Source organism: Xiphophorus couchianus, chromosome 14, assembly GCF_001444195.1.
Source record: "Xiphophorus couchianus chromosome 14, X_couchianus-1.0, whole genome shotgun sequence".
In the NCBI taxonomy this organism is placed as follows: domain Eukaryota; kingdom Metazoa; phylum Chordata; class Actinopteri; order Cyprinodontiformes; family Poeciliidae; genus Xiphophorus; species Xiphophorus couchianus.
Window position 1 is genome coordinate 20,681,139 of NC_040241.1, and position 19,056 is coordinate 20,700,194.

The 19,056-nt window shown below is 36.6% G+C and overlaps 1 protein-coding gene and 1 long non-coding RNA gene across 2 annotated transcripts; both read left to right on the forward strand.

Moving 5' to 3' along the window:
* The first annotated feature begins 4,304 nt into the window (after positions 1-4,304).
* Positions 4,305-5,197, forward strand: LOC114158069 (uncharacterized). The gene is made up of 3 exons (XR_003598325.1): positions 4,305-4,493; positions 4,595-4,683; positions 4,870-5,197. It is a non-coding gene; the product is annotated as an uncharacterized LOC114158069 (long non-coding RNA).
* A 2,613-nt stretch (positions 5,198-7,810) lies between these two features.
* Positions 7,811-18,743, forward strand: LOC114156842 (uncharacterized). Its single transcript, XM_028037366.1, has 10 exons — positions 7,811-7,988; positions 8,065-8,252; positions 10,512-10,649; positions 11,296-11,437; positions 13,390-13,567; positions 14,062-14,203; positions 15,206-15,343; positions 16,352-16,401; positions 16,625-16,710; positions 18,237-18,743. Exons 1-10 carry the CDS (start codon positions 7,875-7,877, stop codon positions 18,327-18,329), a joined length of 1,269 nt encoding a protein of 422 aa, XP_027893167.1. The 5' UTR covers positions 7,811-7,874; the 3' UTR covers positions 18,330-18,743.
* Positions 18,744-19,056: the final 313 nt, after the last annotated feature.

The following is a 19,056-nucleotide window of genomic DNA, read 5'->3' on the forward strand; positions in this document are numbered from 1 at the left end:
TCACTTCAGCGCAACTCACAGTTTTGAAATTCTGTAGCTTTCTGTGTACTTCTAAATCTGCTCCTCTGTTGCGTCTTTTCGGGTCTGGTACTGCCTCTAGTGGCGTGGGGTGGTAACACAACTAACAAATACTAAATCAGAATACCACAAAGTCTTTATTATTTACGATTAATTCCGGCATTACTGGCACAGTAAAAGAGTCTCTGATAAAAAATCATGTTTTTTTTCATTTTCTTAAGGATGTAGAGCTAATTAAAAGACCCAAACAAGACCTGAAAGCGGTTCCGGTTTCACTCGGTGGCCAACCTGTTCAAACTGTGGCTAATTTTAAATACCGTGGCTCATTGCTGGACGGTCAGCTCAACTTTACAGTAATTGCATGTCTTTGTTTAAACCTTTAAGTCCTTAACGGAGCGCCGGCGATCAATCCAAATTTGCAGTACCGTAATTCCGCTACAGTGTGCGCTATCTGAAAAATTCCTACGGTTTCTGAAAGGGGAGACTTTGCGCTTTCCAGCCAATATCGAGTTTTTACGGTAATTTTACCACCACCGTAGCAGGGAATAAAAAATCAAGGGTCGCTCTTATAATATACGGTAAATTATGAAAATAGAAGATAACAATTTAGTCGCTAAATTGTTCACATCAGCGGCATACAATGTTTATATTAACAGCTAGCTTTGAATAATAAAAATAAGACTATAATGTCCAATCAGAAATCAATATGAGTTATTTGAATGCATAATCCAAGTTACTAATCTGACGTTTTGTTTTAGTTTAATGTTGTGGTTTTTCTGTGTTTTTGCAGACCTGCATCCTGTCATTCAGGGCGACGTCCAGCAGTGATGAAGGCTGGTACGTCGTCCAGATGGTGATGGAGGATTTTCCCCGACAGTCCGTCACCCTGACTCAGACTGACGGGTCACAGGAGGTGAAAACTACCAAAGATGCCATCAGCAGGATACCGATTCAGTTCCCTTTTCTAGGTAAAGGTGGTCAACTGATCACCTGGTTACCATAGTAACAACTATGAAGAGCAAAATTGACATTAAGTTGATTTATGTTAGGTGTTTAGGTGTTAATTATGTCCTAAAGCTAAAAAACAAAACAAAAGAAAAACCAACAGTAGGATTCTTAAAAATTAAAAATAATAAATAAAACTAATTAAGAAATAAAATGTTATCACCAGAGTGTTTTTTCTTAATAAGAGTATGTCCATAAAGTGAACAATGTCTGGACTCAGTACTCAGTTCAGACTGATTTGGCATGAATTGCTGCCTTTGTTATGGCCTCTAAAGTTGTCCTGCAGGCAATAACCACACCCTTTATTACTAATGTGTCAAACCTAAGGTCTGGGGGCCAAATCTGGCCCGCCGTAGCTTTTTATGTGGCCCTCTAGACTGCAAATTATATCAAATAAGTCACAAATTCACACAAAATCAACAGATGCCCACATTTTTTCTGACCTTTACTACAATTATTTTTCTCAAAATTGGCCAAAAATATTACTTGATGTCAAGTTATGGTCCAGGACCAACATGGCGATTAATAAAAAGTTACATTTAACATCAAATATTAGGGCAAATATTGTAAAAAGTTCTTACAAATATTTCTAAATTAGCTCCACAAAATCTGTGATTTTGATTGAAAAAAAAGAACAAAAGCAATTATGAAATCCTGCATGGACTGACCAGTGTAAAAAGATGTTATATTATCGTAATATAATATAGTATCTTGTAATATTATTTAAAGAAACGCTCATTGAATGCTGAAACAAACGTCTATTTATTGATATTTTAACAGTTTAATGGGTTTTATCAATACATTCTGGCACAACCGGCCCTTTAAAAACATTAAAAAGATTTTTGATAAGGCCCAAAATGAAACTGAGTTCGACATCCCGGCTATACAAATAAACTTGATTGATTGATTGATTGATTGATTGATTGATTGCAGTTGGAGTCGGAGCTTCAAGATCCACCACACACAAGCTGCGTTTCCGTTACAAATGTCTGGAAAACTTTGTCTGTATTCCACTAATGTAAAAAACAACAGGATTTTTCCAATTGCGATGTTTCCGTTAAATAGGAAAAGCGATTAAAATCACACATAAATAAGTTTTTTCACTCGATAAGTCATAATAAAACACAGTGCACCATCCTCCTCCTACTTCCTGTCATTGATCACATGACTCGAGTGATTTGATTTGATTTCTTTTGCAATTTTGATAAAGCCAAAAAATTACTTCTTTTAAAAATAAAAAACGTGAGTTTTTTCGTAATTGCCGTGCTTCCATTAAGTGAATTTATTTTTCGTAATTCGAATTTGCTCAGTTTTAAGGTCAGATGTCCTTTATGATGGTGTGTTTAACAGGGACCAGAATGTTGGTAAAATGAATAAAGAAACTTGAAACCAAAACAACAAAAAAATCATGATTTCAGCTTCTAAACCATTTTATACACAGAACTGAGTTTATATTCTCAGTTCAGGATGTCTGACCTGGTTTCTCTCCCGATGTTTTCAGTGGATCCTGCAGTATCTTCCTGCACAGAAGGATATTATCGGCCCAGATTTGTGAGTCCAACTCCAGAACATGGAGCTCAGCTTTCCGTTGTTCCCAATCAGGCCGTGGCGATCAACATACAAGCAGAGGCCACTAATTCTGAGTAAGGAAATGCAAAACACATGAAAAATAGATTCAGCTGAAGGAAAACAAAAGGCGGTGCACATACAGGTTCCTTTATTTGAATCAGGATGTTGTTGGTTACATTTGAGTCAAGCTGGAATTGGACCGAATCTTTTGTCCTGGCGAAAAGATTTACAGATATCATGTGAAATAAATGTTGAAAAAATAGTTTCTGTTCTGATGGTTTCAGTTTTATTGAACAGTCTAATGCAGGGGTCCCCAAACTTTCTCCTGTGAGGGCCACATAACTTGTCCCTTCTCTGATGGGGGGCCGGGGTCAGTTTGTAACAGAAAAAGTGTGACGATTGTAAGAGTGCTAAACATAAAAATGTATTGTTTTTCAGAAAGCACAATCAAATAACCTTTTCTGGATTCTTCAGAGAACAAAAGTCAGGAAATAACACTATTTATGAAATAAATAATAACCAAATAACACTGGGTTCTCCACATAAAAAAAAGGGTTAGGGTCAATTATATGCATGTATAAAATAGTTACTAACTAATAGTTAATAATAAATAAAGTTCATTACTAAGGAACATTTTATTGCAAAAGTCCAACTTATCAAATAAAAATGCACATATATGAAAATACTCTGGTATTGTTCAGGGGGCCGGACCAAATGTGGAGGCGGGCCGTATCTGGCCCGCGGGCCGTAGTTTGGGGACCACTGCTCTAATGGAATTGTTCCACTTTTTAGATTAAAATATATTTTAAAAAACCATTAAAATGTTCAAGAAACTGAAGCTATTTGTAGATTTGAAACACGTCTGTATATTTTATTATCGATAAAGGATCTCTGAGCTGCTGTTCAGCGGGCCGAACAACGTGGTCAAGATTTCATCAGGATCAGGAAGTTTCACTCTGACGTGGAAACCATCTGCAAGTGAAGAAGGACAGAGCCACCCCATCTGTTTTGTTGTCCAAGCAACGTCAGTATTCGGTCATTATTACCTAAAAATGTATTAAATGTTTAGAAGAAATACTGAAATAAAGAACTACTGTGTTCCCTGCTGGTAAGGATGGATAAAAATAACTAGACTTTTGAAGAGGCATTTGCTCAAAGTCAAATCTAGTTAAGTTTATGTTTATTATTTCTATCAGGAGCTGTTTGTAAAGTTACACTGTAAAAAAATAACAGCGATGTTTTGGTTTATTTGGTCTGTCAAAGAGAAGAATATGTGGGTTTTCTTGAGATCCAGACAAAATGTTTAATTCACAAGCTAAATATTTTGTTTACAAAATATATATTTAGCTCTCATATTAAATGTTTAGCTAGAAAACTAAAGCTAAACTAAATATTTAGCCAGAAAGCTAACTATTTAGTTTGCAGACTTAATATTTAGCTAGGATGCTAAATATGTGGCTTGCTAATTTAAAATTTAGTTAGGAGGCTAAATATTTATTTTTTAAACTAAATATTTAGCCAGAAAGCTAAATATTTAGTTTGCAGACTTAATATTTAGCTAGGATGCTAAATATGTGGCTTGCTAATTTAAAATTTAGTTAGGAGGCTAAATATTTATTTTTTAAACTAAATATTTAGCCAGAAAGCTAAATATTTAGTTTGCAAACTTAATATTTATGCCGCTGAAAATAGGCACCAGCACCCCTAGCGACCCAACTAGGGATAAGCATGTAAGATGATATGGATGGATGAATTTACTGTATAGTTTTCAAACTACGGTAAATGTTTAGTTTAAAACTAAATATTTATTTTCCAAAGTAAATGTTTAAAAATCCACCTCCACAGTGTCAGCACTTCTGTTTTTCAGTCTGCGCTTCGATGCGTTGTTGTGAATGTTAAAGGTAAGTCTAATTTTCTACATTTTCTCTTGTTTACATTAATTTATCTGTTTTTTTTTTCGTGACCTGATCGTGTTTCTGTGATTCTGCTGTTTTATTCACAGAACCACCCGTGACTCATGTTCATGTTCTCAGAATGAAGATCTCAACCACGCTCTCACTAAAGGACAACAGAAATGCCATCCAAGATTCAGTCAGTAACTATGTTGAGAATAATGTCAAAAAGTTTAATTGAACCAGTTTAGATTTTTATTTATTTTAAATCCGCTGCACCGGTTTTGTACTCGCATCCAGTGGATTAACCCAGATTCTAAATATATTTTATCTTTGGTCCAGTTATGATTGCATCCTTACTAAAAATTGAATTTTTCTTTTCCAGATAAAAGAAGAACTGATAACGAACCGAGGCTTTCCGCCATTCATAACTGTGCGCCTGCTGAGCGACGGGTCAGTGGTAACAACGCAACAGGCGCCCCCTAGTGGCCAACTTTGAGAATGAACCATTTGTGGAAAAGCGCTGGACACGGAACCACTTTATCTGGACATTTCAGAACCCGTTACTGACATTAAACCCGAACTTCAGCGGCTTCAAACAATATAGTTACAATTTAATATATTTTAACTCATCGGCTTTCACAATCTGCTAATGATTTTTTTCCTCGAATATTCCCTCACTTTTAAGTAATTCTTGGATCTCTAAAGAAATATTTTTTGTTTCTTGTTTTGTTTTTTGCTTCTCATTTTTAAAACCTATAAGAAATATAATTAGTTTTTGTTTTTTGCTGAACTTATTTTTAGAATATGTTTTCATTTTGTACAAAGAAGTATGAGGGCCATGCTAATAAAAAAATAAAGCAAAATTATGACATAAAATTACAAGGATAAAAAACAAATGTATGACAAAGTCATAGTATTATGAGAATAAAGTTGTAATATTATGAATATATATAATTTTGTCTTAATTTTATTTATCATTTTTTTAGCATGGCCCTAAAACTTGTAGTTGTAGTTTTGAAAGGTTTTAACATAAAAATCAATCATGTTCATTAAAATAAAATGTGTTTTCAGTCATTTTGAAGAAAGATGCACCAATAAAGTCCTAGAGATAAGAAACAATCTGCATATCAGTCTGAAGGTGTTATAAACCAGATTAATTATCTGGTCTGGTGTTTTCAATAGTCACTCTGGTGATTTTATTTACTAAGTATTAATAATAAATAAAGACAGACATGAACTGAAAAAATACCTTTGACCTAAATACTAAATGTGTTTCAATAATTCTGCACATCTGCCAGGTTTTTCTCTAGAGCTGAGAAGCATAGATGTGACATTTGTTGTGATTTAGTTGTTTTTTGTCTAATTTAGAGTAAATGTAAGGCATGATAAAAACATGGGTCGCCTTCAGTGCATAATTCTTTCCAAGAAATTAACTTGACTTCATTTGGCATTTGCTTTGATAATTTTTACTGAACTGCTCTGCAGTTTTGGTAAAATTATTTCAACCTTTAACTCTTTGTGATTTGATTACAGGACCACTAAACCGACAGAGGTTTTATCTGCTTTCTATCAATAGTATAGATTTTCCTTTTTTATTTGTTTTTCTTTTTAACGATAAAAAACCCTCAGAAGAAAATGGTTAGTCATCTGTTATGCACTGACACATGTTTGCCAGCAGGTGGCAGTAAACCTATAAAATGACTAATGTGGCTCCTTACAGTTATAACTCGGGACAAGACGTCATCAGTCGCCACTTTGACCTTCCAGAGACATTTCAATGGAGCAAAAAATACTTTTAAAATGTTTATATTGATACTGCAAATACATGAACATGTTGTTTGTTTGTCTAGTTTTATTTTCCCTAAAGTTTATAATGTTTTCACAAACTAAAGGCTCAGCAGAAACAGGCGGGCAGCAACTAATTACTTTTGTACTTGAGTAACTTGGACAAAATGTACTTTTAGGAGTATTTTTACTACACCGTGCTGTTTAATTTTACCTGGATAACGTTACTTTAAAGTACTGCTGCACTTATTTGCACAATATTTGAGAAATAATTTTCTCTACTGAACAAAAATAATCACAATGAATATATAGATGAAGGTTCAGTATGTAACTTTTACATATTTTTTTCTTTTGCTAATTTGTTGAAATTGTCACCATGTCGTTAAAGTATAACATGAGACAAATAAAAAATGTTGCTCCTCCATTTTCTCCCAGTTCTAACTAGAAACAACCAGCAGGTCTTGATGCCGTACATCCAGTTTGTGCGCCGCTCCATCTCTTCCCCCTCTCTGCTCTATGCTAAGGCTAGTTAGCATGGCTACAGGTGGCAGCTGTTTGCTGTTGCTAACAACGATGCAAATCAACATCAGAGCAGAGGCAAACTTTGAATAGGACAAAAATAAATGCATCAAACATAGTCAATGGCAAACACAAGACGGTGTTTGTCGGTTTTTATGGTTCCCTGTGAAACGGCCTCACCTCCACATATTTGCATGAAACCTGATAACTCAGATGTGGATGTAAAACAAAAATATTTAACTTATATTTGAAGCTGAACATATTTATATTTCAAAGTAACTTTAAAGTTATTAAATTGTCAGAATTGAGGTGCTGTTGAAGGAAAACAGATTGATCTCATAATCATTTACCTGTGCTCAGGTGTTCTTACCCTGAACGCAGGTATCTAACTCAATCAATTTCAGTGTTTGGAAAAAAAAAACAGTGATGAAATTATATGTTTATTAAAAAATAATTTTAGTTTATCTTTCACATGATGGTCTCAAACAAGTAATTTAGAGCTGCATAAATTTCTCAAATATAAACGTAAAAAATAATCACATATTTTTAGACTCAGCCATACAAAAGGCTCTTCTTTCATAACATCGCAAACATTCAAACATTATTCAAATTTACAACATTAGGGCTCCACCTGCTTGGCCAGGGATTCTTTTTTCCTGCTCGATGTTGCAGTTAGTTATAAAAAGCCCAAAACACAAAAACAAACTAAACGGCTGCTAGAATCAACGATGAAGTGAAAATAGTGAGTTAAATTATCTGGATCCAAGCGGAGAGAGTGAAGATTAAATGGAGCCGTTACAATAAAGCCTCATTGATGTTTTAAAAGAAGCAGTTAAATGGAAATATGCAAATTGACTTTAGTTTACTTCATGCATTTCTTGATTTTTCAGTATGACATCGGTTTGTTTTTCTCTTTTTGTTTTCCCCTGCATGATAATCATGTTGAATGTGAATATTTGGCCCACATCCATGTTAAAACTCAGTAGATGTCAGTAGAAACTGAGAGGAGAGGCTTCCTGTGGGAGTATAAACCCTCCTGATCTCCAGCAGCTCAGTTTTCCTGTAGAGTCAGATTGCTGCAACATGTTGCTCTCTGCGTTGCTGCTGCTGCTGGTCAGCGATGCTCAATCCACTCATTATCGTGGCACTATGATGACTTACTACCCAGCAGAAACTAACTCAGACGGATCCATCTCTGTAAGTACAAATTATTTATACATTTCTCTATTTTTAAGTGTTTTAAAACTTGATCTCACTTCTTAAAAACCAACAGGTGATTCTTCGCGTTAAGTTTAACTTTGATTCTTGCCAAGACGGTACATTTGGCTGCACATTTCAAAACTGTGGTAATGAAAGTACGATTCTTGTAAATACCAAGATTGAGGAAGTGAGTGGTTCTTGGTGTCAGAGTGAAAAAATCACAACTCGGCGGCTTCCCGACAACTCTCCATTTCAGCTTGCGTGAGTCCACATTTAAATGTCTAAATCAATGTTTGGCTGTTTAAATCATCAATGTGAGCAAAATTACACCGTGTCCCAAATTATTATGTAAATCGGATCTAAGTGTCATAAAGATAAATTTTTTTGTTGTGCTATTAAATTTATAGATGGTAGTGTGTGTCACTTTCAATCACTATAATTAATTTCAAAGAGCTGGTAGATTAGTTTGTCTGGTGAGCTCAATTAAAGGAAATCTACTGAAGAAGGATGTTCCACATTATTAAGCAGGCCACAGGTTTCAAGCAATATGGGAAAGAGAAAGAATCTCTGCTGACAAAAGTCATCAGATAGTGTAGAGCCGTATGACAAGGTATGAACACATGAGATATTTAATGAAAACTGAAGTGTTATGGTTGTACTGTGAAGAGATTCATGGCTGATTCAGAACAAAGATGGTTTGTACAGATAAAGGCAAAATGAGGAAGGTTTCTATTAGACAAATTCATTGGATTAAGAGAGCAGCTGTTAAAATGCCCTGACAAAGCAGCAAACAGTTATGTGAAGCTGCTGATGCCTCTGGAACCTCAAGGTGGAGGATCCTCCAGAGGCTTGCGGTGCATGAACCTACTATTGGGCCACTAACCAGAGCTCACAAGCAGAACCAGTCGCAGTGGGCCCAGCCGTACGTGAAGATTAATTTTCAAACAGACTTGTTCACTGATGACTGCTGTGCAACCATGGATGGTCCAGATGGACGCAGTAGTACATTGGTGGTGGATGGCCACCACGTCCCAACACGGCTGTGACATCAGCAAGGAGGTGGTGGAGTCATGCTGTGGGCCGAAATCCTGGGGAGAGGGAGAGAGAGAGAGCTGGTCGGCCCCTTCAGAGTCCCTGAAGGTGTAAAAATGACCTCAGCAAAGTATATGGACTTTCTGACTGATCACTTTCTTTCATGGTTTAAACAGAAGAGCCGTACCTTCTGTAGCAAAATCATCTTCATGCATGACAATGAATGCTGCAAGGAATACCACTGTGTCATTGGCTGCTATGGGCATAAAAGGGGAGAAACTCATGGTGTGGTCACCATCCTCCTCTGACCTCTGACCTCAACCCTATTGAGAACCTTTGGAGTTTCCTCAAGCAGAAGATCTGAGGGTGGAATCCAGTTCATATCAGAACAGCAGCTCTGGGAAGGTTTTCTGACATCCTGCAGAGAAATTCAAGCAGAAACTTTCCACAAACTCACAAGTTCAATGGATCCAGAATTGTGCTGTGATATCAAAGAAGGTCCAATGTTAACATGTAACTCGGTCTGTTAAAATGTTTTTGATTGAAATAGCTTTTGATTTTAGTTCATGTGACCATTTAATGCTGCACATTCAAAGAATGATGGTTTGCAGTTCTTTATAATCCATAAAATGTTTAGAAAATCTGCTGTGCATAATACTGTGGAACATTTTGCATTTTGAGTTTTTTATTTTTGAAAAAAATACTGTTCTCATGGGGAGCTTTGTTCAGTAAAATTTGATTTATACTGTAATAGTTCATGACTTGAAAATTATACTGACCATCATTTGCATTGACCATTTAAGAAAACCTGAGAAAATATCACTTGCATAATAATTTGGAACATGGTGTAGAAACTCAGAAGCTCTTTTATACTATAAACAACATAACTTACTATGTACTATAATCATTGTTTTTCTCTTCTTTTCCCTTTTTTCTGCATTATTCTTCCTTTCTCATCCCATGTAATTCCTGTATACAATACAACAAACTCCCCCTAGTGGAAATAATTTATAAAATCTATTAAATGATCCAATGTATGTCTATATGCCTCTCTCAGATAATTAATTTAGAATGATTATTTTTATTATAATAATAATAATAATAGTGTGAAGCAATTGTTTTTCTTCAATTGCTCCACACATTGATAATGTCATTCAGATCACCATTACTGCTTACACACACACACACACAGTTATTAATCTTCATTCATTAATACACAATATTCTCCTTGTTTTTTGTTTGTTTGTTTGTTTATTTTGTGTTTCTCCACTAATGTACCACATCATGTATCTTGTACTCTGCTGTAAAATAAATGTCCATATTTTAAAATGAAAAAAAAAAGTAGTTAGTAAATTATAACATTACAAACTTTCTTTATCGCATGTTTCATTATTGACTGGAAAGTTTGGTTATTTATGGAGACAGATCTGAAATTACAAGAGACGTTTTTGACTCCGTCTGAAAACCTTTTCTGATTGTCCAATCCAGGTTTACTGGTGGAAATTGGTTAGATAATTGTCATGCCATTGTAACCTGGAGAGCAGTGACTGGTGTTGAACTGAGGACCCGGTCCGACACCAAAAAACCCAACTCATCACCACAAACCACCATCTTTCCAGCTCTGAGGTGATTCTGCTGCCATCTGGATCACAAGTTATGAAATTCATGAAAAGAAAATTATAAACTTGGATATAATTAGTGAAATCCATATTTAGATGAGTTATCTGTCGGCAGCAGGCTGGACATTGGAGGAATATTTTGTGAGTTACAAGGAGTAAAATCAGATGTTTTCATTTGAATAGCTTTTTGGAAAAAACAAACGTAATTTTATGTTTTAACTGATCTCGCAAGACTTGACTGTGAAACAATTGTGAACAGAAGTTTCAGTAAAGAGATTTTAATTAGATGTTATTTTTAATTAAGCTGGAATCTGAACCCTTCATATTGAAATTTAAAGTATTTTATTGATCCCAGAGGGAAATTAAATGTTGCTGTAACTCATATTATTAATTATTACAGCTGGACAACAGTGCTACAATCCAGACTTCCCATTTGGATCAAATTGACTTACTAAATATGTTTTTTATTCTAGCAATTAATAAATATATCAGCAACGGAGGAAAAATGCCTCAATATATAGGCACCAATGAGGAATTAAAAAAATATAAATTATAAGATTAATCAGGGAAAAAGAGCAAAACATTAATAATTGGACAACAAGAAGTGAATACAGCCGTGTTCCACAGTAATGGATGTATCTTTTCTCCCTCAGCGTTCCTTCAAACTGTCAGAGAAACATTAGCCTGTTGACCTTTGACCCCGATGGAGACAAGGTTAAATGCAGATATGCCAACCTTTCCTCATCAGAGTGCGACTCGCCCTGCACGCCTCCGGTTGTTCTCAGCCTCTCACCTGTAAGTAACAAGGAGATTTATTTCTACAACACATTCAGTTCAAAATGCTACATGAGCAACACTTAACAAAAAATTATAACAATAATATACCCGTTAAGTAAAAGTCCTTTTGCTGGTAAGGATTCTATATTTAGCAGAACCAGTTTAAGCGACTTTAGCAGATTTTTCACTCATCGTGAAAAATGTTTAAAAATGGCTTTTCCATTTTGGTGGGAGTTACTTTGTCCCTAGAATAAGTTTGTGGTGATATTCACTACTAAAATGCTTAGAATACTAATGGTACACTGCCTGGCCAAAAAAAAAGTCGCCACCTGGATTTAACTAAGCAAATAGGTACAAGCCTCCTATTGGATAAGTACTGCATAGGCGATTATCTTTCAGCTGGCAACAAGTTATTTAACCCCAGCTGATGCAATGAGTAACTCCTCATTTCTTAAACAACCATGGCAAAAGACACATCCTGTGGTCGTGGAAAAGACGTTAGTCTGTTTAAGAAGGGTCAAACCATTGGCAGGCATCAAGCAGAGAAAACATCTAAGGAGATTGCAGAAACTACTAGAATTGGGTTAAGAACTGTACAACGCATCATTAAAAACTGGAAGGATGGTGGGGAACCATTGTCTTCCAGGAAGAAATGTGGTCGGAAAAAAATCCTGAATGATTGTGATCGGCGATTACTTAAACGTTTGGTCAAATCAAATCGAAGAAAAACAACAGCAGAACTCAGGAGTATGTTTAATTGTGAACGCAAAAGCATTTCCACACGCACAATGCGAAGGGAACTCAAGGGGTTGGGATTGAACAGCTGTGTAGCCGTAAGAAAACCTCTAATCAGTAAGGCTAACCAGAAAAAAAGGCTTCAGTTTGCTAGGGAGCATAAAGATTGGACTCCGGAGGAATGGAAGAGGGTCATGTGGTCTGATGAGTCCAGATTTACCCTGTTCCAGAGTGATGGGCGCATCAGGGTAAGAAGAGAGGCAGGTGAAGTGATGCACCCATCATGCCTAGTGCCTACTGTACAAGCCTGTGGGGGCAGTGCTATGATCTGGGGTTGCTGCAGTTGGTCAGGTCAAGGTTCAGCAACATTGTGTGCCCAAAGAATGAGGTCAGCTGACTACCTGAATATACTGAATGACCAGGTTATTCCATCAATGGATTTTGTCTTCCCAAATGGAACGGGCATATTCCAAGATGACAATGCCAGGATTCATCGGGCTCACATTGTGAAAGAGTGGTTCAGGGAGCATGAGACATCTTTTTCACACATGGATTGGCCACCACAGAGTCCAGACCTTAACCCCATTGAGAATCTTTGGGATGTGCTGGAGAAGGCTTTGCGCAGTGGTCAGACTCTCCCATGATCAATACAAGATCTTGGTGAAAGATTAATGCAACACTGGATGGAAATAAATCTTGTGACACTGCAGACGCTTATTGAAACAATGCCACAGCGAATGCGGGCTGTAATCAAAGCTAAAGGCGGTCCAACAAAATATTAGAGAGTGTGACCATTTTTTGGTGGCGAGTTTTTTTTTGGCCAGGCAGTGTACGTTTACACCAAACGCATTTTGAGCGTCAGGCGCGTTTGCTATACATTCAAAGCCTATGTGGAGGCGCATCGAGGGCCCGTCACGACGCGTTTCACACGTCTATAGCGTGGCAAGATTTTGAGCGTTTGACACGTCAAACGCATCCAAGGCGTCCTACAAATAGCAGGCAAAGGAAAACAACGGCTAGAGCGATGCTGATGCATCTGACGCGCCTCCACATGGACTTTGAATGTAAACCAGAGACGCGAAACGCGCTTGGTGAGAACGCAGCATCGTCTGTATTCAAAGTGTCGAACTTGAGGCGTTTTTGTCAACCCGCCGTAAGATTTATTTAAATACAAAATGCAGTGTACTAATCTGGCAGCTTCCCTTAGGATTATTTAAATTTTTCTGATTTTGCAGACCTGCATCCTGTCATTCAGGGCAACTTCCAGCAGTGATGAAGGCTGGTACGCCGTCCAGATGGTGATGGAGGATTTCCCCCGACAATCCATCACTCTGACTCAGACTAACGGGTCACAGGAGGTGAAAACTACCAACAATCCAATTAGCAAGATTCCTGTCCAGTTTGCTTTTCAAGGTACAGTCAACTGATCAACTGGTTACCATAGTAACAACAACAAGGAGCAAAATTGCAGGGAATAATTTCAGGTGTTTAGTTGTGTTGATTGTGTTCAGCAACCCAGCTGGGAATCTCACAACTTAAAGTTTAAAAGGAGATAAAATTAACCATCCGTACGTCCGACCTGCATTAAATTCCTTTTTCATTGATCCTAATTTATATTATTTCAACTTTACTCATCACAGTAAAAGACATAAACATTTTAAATATCTAACATTGTGTAATGAATTTAGTAGAAACAGGAGTTTCACTTGTTGAATGGGATTACTGAAATAAATAATTGTGCTAATATGCTGATGTACTGTGATGTAATACATTATCACAGGAAGTTTCATCTTCTAAACACGTTTCTGCAGGATAATTTGTGCCGTAGACATAATTTACACACAAACAGTTTCTGCACTAATATTTTCAGTTCAGACTGAGGTTGTTTCTCTCTTGCTGTGTTCCAGTGGGTTCTGCTGCTCTGTCCTGCCCAGACGGCGTTTATCTGCCCAGATTTGTGTTTCCAACTCCAGAACATGGAGCTCGGTTCTACAGCCCCGTCAGTCAGACTCTGGAGATCAAAATCAGGGCAGAAGCAGCTCAGTCTAAGTAAGGAAACGCAAAACACACAAACAATGAGTCCAGTAGAAACAAAACCAAATATGATAAATAGAGCAGGTGCTTTATTTAAATCAGGTTGTGTTTGGTAACATTTGGCTTAAAGCTGCAGTTTATTACTATTATTTTATACAAAATGTTTTTTTACTAACATATTTGTTATGAGACAAATAATCTGTGAAAACATCAATCTCCTCAACCTCCTCCTTGAGCTGCTGTTGCTGTCTGAAGAAATGCACCACTAACGACCAAAAACAACCAATCAATGCCAAGAGGATAGCGCTGTCAATCATCCTTATGTACTCGTTGCTAAATGTGCTAACTACTCTCGGTTACAGAAAATCCGTTGTTGAATAGCCTGAGCATTCATGACACGCTATGCCAGGGGTGTCCAATGTCTTCATCCATTTATCCATCCATTTTCTAACACCCTTGTCTCTAGTTGGGTCGGCTGGTGCCTATTTCCAGTGAACGTTTCGGGCGAGAGGTGGGGTAGGACAGGTCACCAGTCTGTCCCAGGGCAACACAGAGACATAAAGGACAAACAACCATGCACAGCCCCCCCCCCAACCACACACACACTCACACCTAGGGAGAATTTAGAGAGACCAATTAATCTGACAGTCATGCTTTTGGACTGTGGGAGGAAGCTGGAGAACCCGGAGAGAACCCACCATGCACAGGGAGAACATGCAAACTCCGTGCAGAAAGACCCCGGGCCGGGAATCGAACCCAGGACCTTCTTACTGCAAGGCAACTGTGCCACCATCTGTTTTATTGCCCAAGCAAGGTTGTTATAAGTAAATTTATCTGCCAATAGAACCTGCACTTTTTCATCAGTATTAAGGAATTATTTACTTAAATCAAGCTCCTATACTTATTACTTATTTCAAGTGTAATAAGATTAAAGCCCAGACTAAAAACAGTTGGTAAAATTTTGTGTTTTTGCAGTGTAAACATCACATAGTAAACCTGTTTTTATAATCAATAAAGCATCAGTGGGGTCCTGTTCAGCGGGCCGTACAACGTGGTCAAGAGTTCGTCAGGACCGGGGAACTTCACCCTGAAGTGGACGCCATCTTTACGTGAAGATGGACAGAGCCACCCCATCTGTTTCATTGTCCAAGCAAGGTCAGTATTTGCACATTCATAGTGATGATAATAAATATGACAGTTTATGAAAAATGTCCAACACTGTCAGATTTTGTAAGGGCAAAAAATTTAAACGGTCATTTTGACCAATATTCTTCTCTGAGTTTGCAAACAAAAAAGCATTGAAAACTCAAAACTTTCATTTTTTAAATGATAAATGTGATTATTATCACTGATTGTGCTGCATTCTTCCGAACATTTTCAAATGCTAAGGCACCGGAAGCATTAATGATGCCATTTCAGACACAAAGTAAACATGGTTTTGTTTTTCCATCTTGGCAATGAAAGTGGTACGAGCTCACAACTGTATTTTTATTGTGCCATAAAGTTCAGTATAAAATATGTAAATGTCAGAGGTCATGACCGTTCACACTTCCAAACATATGCGACCTGAACGTGATCTCCAGTGTGAACGGGCAAACGACCTGAAAGTGTCCCGCATGCGCAGTAGAGGGCGCAATAGCGTCAGCCAATGTTCTGCCAACCGCCATAAAGAAGAAGAAGTGCTCAGCGGTAAACATGGATGCTAACGGTGGAGCATAACTTACATATTTGAAGTTGTTGTCCGACCGGAGCAGCATATTAACAACTTAATCCTCTTTATAGTCCGTCATAGTTGTTGTTTTTCTTTCCGCTTGCTCGTATCAGGACGCAGAGTAGTGACGTTTGTCGAGTATCAGTGACGTTCGGTCGCGTTTGAATCGGATACGTACCGGATACGCAAGAATCGATCTGTGCTGTTGAGACGGTCATGAAAAGATCGGATACAGGTCGCATTACGCGATGCTCCACCGTTAACATCCTCAAATGAGAGTAGAAATACTTGATAATGAAGTTACTAAAGTAAAAGTATTTAGTAAAAATTCTCCTAAAAGTAATTTTTTTTCCAAAAAAGTTTCTCAAGTAAATGTAACTAGTTGCTACCCAACTCTGTATTTAACACATTAAATGTCTTCTTGCACTGAATTATCTCCACTGTGTCTCCAGTTCGATCTACCAGTCTGAGCTTCGGTGTGTTATTGTGACGGTTGGAAAAGGTGAGGGAGTTAATTGATTTATTCTTACTTTTTTAAAACTTTATTTCATAAACTTATGATATTTCTATCAGCTTCAACTGTTGTTGCAATGACTGTCCCTTTGACAACTACAAGTTCTCCTCCCAAAACATGTAAGTCTTACTACTTACTAAACGTAAGTAGTAAGACGGAAACAGGAGTGAAGGTAACAGGAAGTAGTTCTTTACACCATGTTTATCTCTAGTTCTTTCAGCTCATCTTACGGTTGTGAAGCTGAAGATCTCCACTACGCTGTCACTGAAAGACAAACAAGACGAAATCGAGAAAGCGGTCAGTGATGTCCTGGATTTTAACCCAAATCATCACAAACTGAGTTTAATTCAAACTAATTTATTCTGAATGTCATTTCATAACTTAAATTAATATTTAAAGTAAGAAACAATCAACTTCCACGCAATTCATAGAAATATAAACCAGCTTAAAAATTGTTCAAAAAGAAAATGTGGTGTATAGGATGGGCCTATTTTTGTTATTAAAAAATGCATTAATAATATTACATTGTAGGATGAGAATGTGAGGTTTAAATGTCGTTCAATGAGGGAATAATTTAAGAGTTTATCTGGTGAGGGGAAACTTAAATGTTTGTAATGAATATCAGACAGGCAATGCAATGGAACATTTTATAATTTGCATTTTATAAATTCACCCCTTTTGTGAGATCATGTGTCTGCATGATCTTATGATGATTTTGGTCAAGCTGCTTTCACATAGACCTCCACAGTGTCATATAACAGCAGGAGCTGCTTGATCCTGGAGATGATCTAAGTGTTACTTCCCCAACTCAGGACTTATCTGAACCCTTTAGCATCAAAGATCAACCTCCTTTCCTTAACAACAGACAAATGGCCAGACTATCTGTGTTGGTCTCCACAGAATCTCTGGTACATCACAATCAGGGATTCACACCTATAGTCCAATCAAGTCTCTCTTCTCTGACCAGAACCTATAAAAGGAAACCAGATCCACTCTTGGTCAGAGCAGACTTGACAGATTCCTACGACTCTGTATTTCTGTTCTCACTTTGCAAGGTTTTAATAAATTCCTTATTTCTTCTCATCCAGACTCTTGCTAAAGTAATTTCTTCCATGACAGCAGGAAGTCATGAAATCTTCTGTCTGCTTCTTTTCGAACAAATGATATAAAATTGCATGTCAATGCGCATAATAATTTGTTTTATTATGATTTTTTCCCCTGTTTTTACTATTGATCTGTTTTCAATAAATAAATAAATAAAGCAGAGGTGTCCAAAGTGTGGGGCGTGGGCTATTTTTGGCCCTCAATTGCAACTCTAACTTGTTTCTCCAGCTCCAGTTTGGAGGTTGATGCAGTTAAAAAAAATGTCACTGCTTTTCAAAAAAGACACAAAATAAAGTCTCTTAAATATGGAAGAACTAAAATTTCATACTAAACAGAACCACAAACATTCAGTGGCTTTTACACAAGAGCAAATTTGTTTTAGTAAACTTCACCAAATAAAGCAAAAGTTTGTAAAGAATGACTGATCCAGATCTTGTTGCTGAGAAAAACACAAAAAATCCAAAGATAATAGAAAAACTATCAACATTTAATATATAGTTTGTAGAGTTTTTAAATGAGATTTTAAAAACTAGAAAACTAGATTGCTAGATTTTATGTTTCATATCTACAATAATTTAAAGTTCCTCTTCTCTATAAATCTTTATTTTATTAAAATATTGTGTTGTGATAGTTAAATTAAACACTTGACTTTTTTCCACTTTTAATGAGAAGATTTTAAATGACTGTATCTAACACAGATTTCATGTTTTCTTCTGCAGATTAAAGGTAAACTGGTTGCAGGAGGGCTGCCTGCAGACATAAAGGTTCGCCTGCGCAGCTTCGGTCCAGCTAATAAAACAGCTGCCCCCTAGTGGCCAAATAGGAGAATGAATCTGATCCCTGCAGAAAATATGATTTAATCTGTTTTTAATTCTTGTATATTTTAAATACTTCAGGGAGTTATGGTTGTTTTCAGTAAATTTAGTTTGTGTCAATAGTTTTTTTTTTATAAAATAGGGAAACTTTCACAAATTATTATTATAGGTTATCAATATAAAGTAAACCAATGTAAATAAGGTAAATATTTGGCATCACGTTTTTATTAAAGTGGATATTTACAGAGGGATTACTCCTCTGTGTTCATGTGTAGCATTTGTATCTCTGGGATTTTTATTCAGCTTAATACCTTAAATGCACTGTAAAACATTTGAGCCGCATTTAGTTGTGTCTACTATCTTCTACTCTTTAAGTCAAATAAAATTGTTTTAGATTTTCAACCTAAATGTGAGTTTGTGAAAGATAAACTTACAATAATATGAGTTGTGTTAACTTTTTATTAATTTTGTCAAACCTCCAAAAGTTGAATAAAGTGGAGTTTTTAGGTTAGCACTTAAAAAAACTGAAAGAAGAAAAAACAGGAGTGAGAACTATTTCCCAGAATGCTTAGCGGCATGTTTTTGTATCCTGAGGTGGAAGTGCGTTACATTGATCTGACTCTGGTGTTTTATTAAGACAAATATTTATTTTAATGTCCTGTTCACGCTAAATGTTTGAGAGCTGAATTCATTTTGATGTTTAAGAAAATTAATTATATCAGAA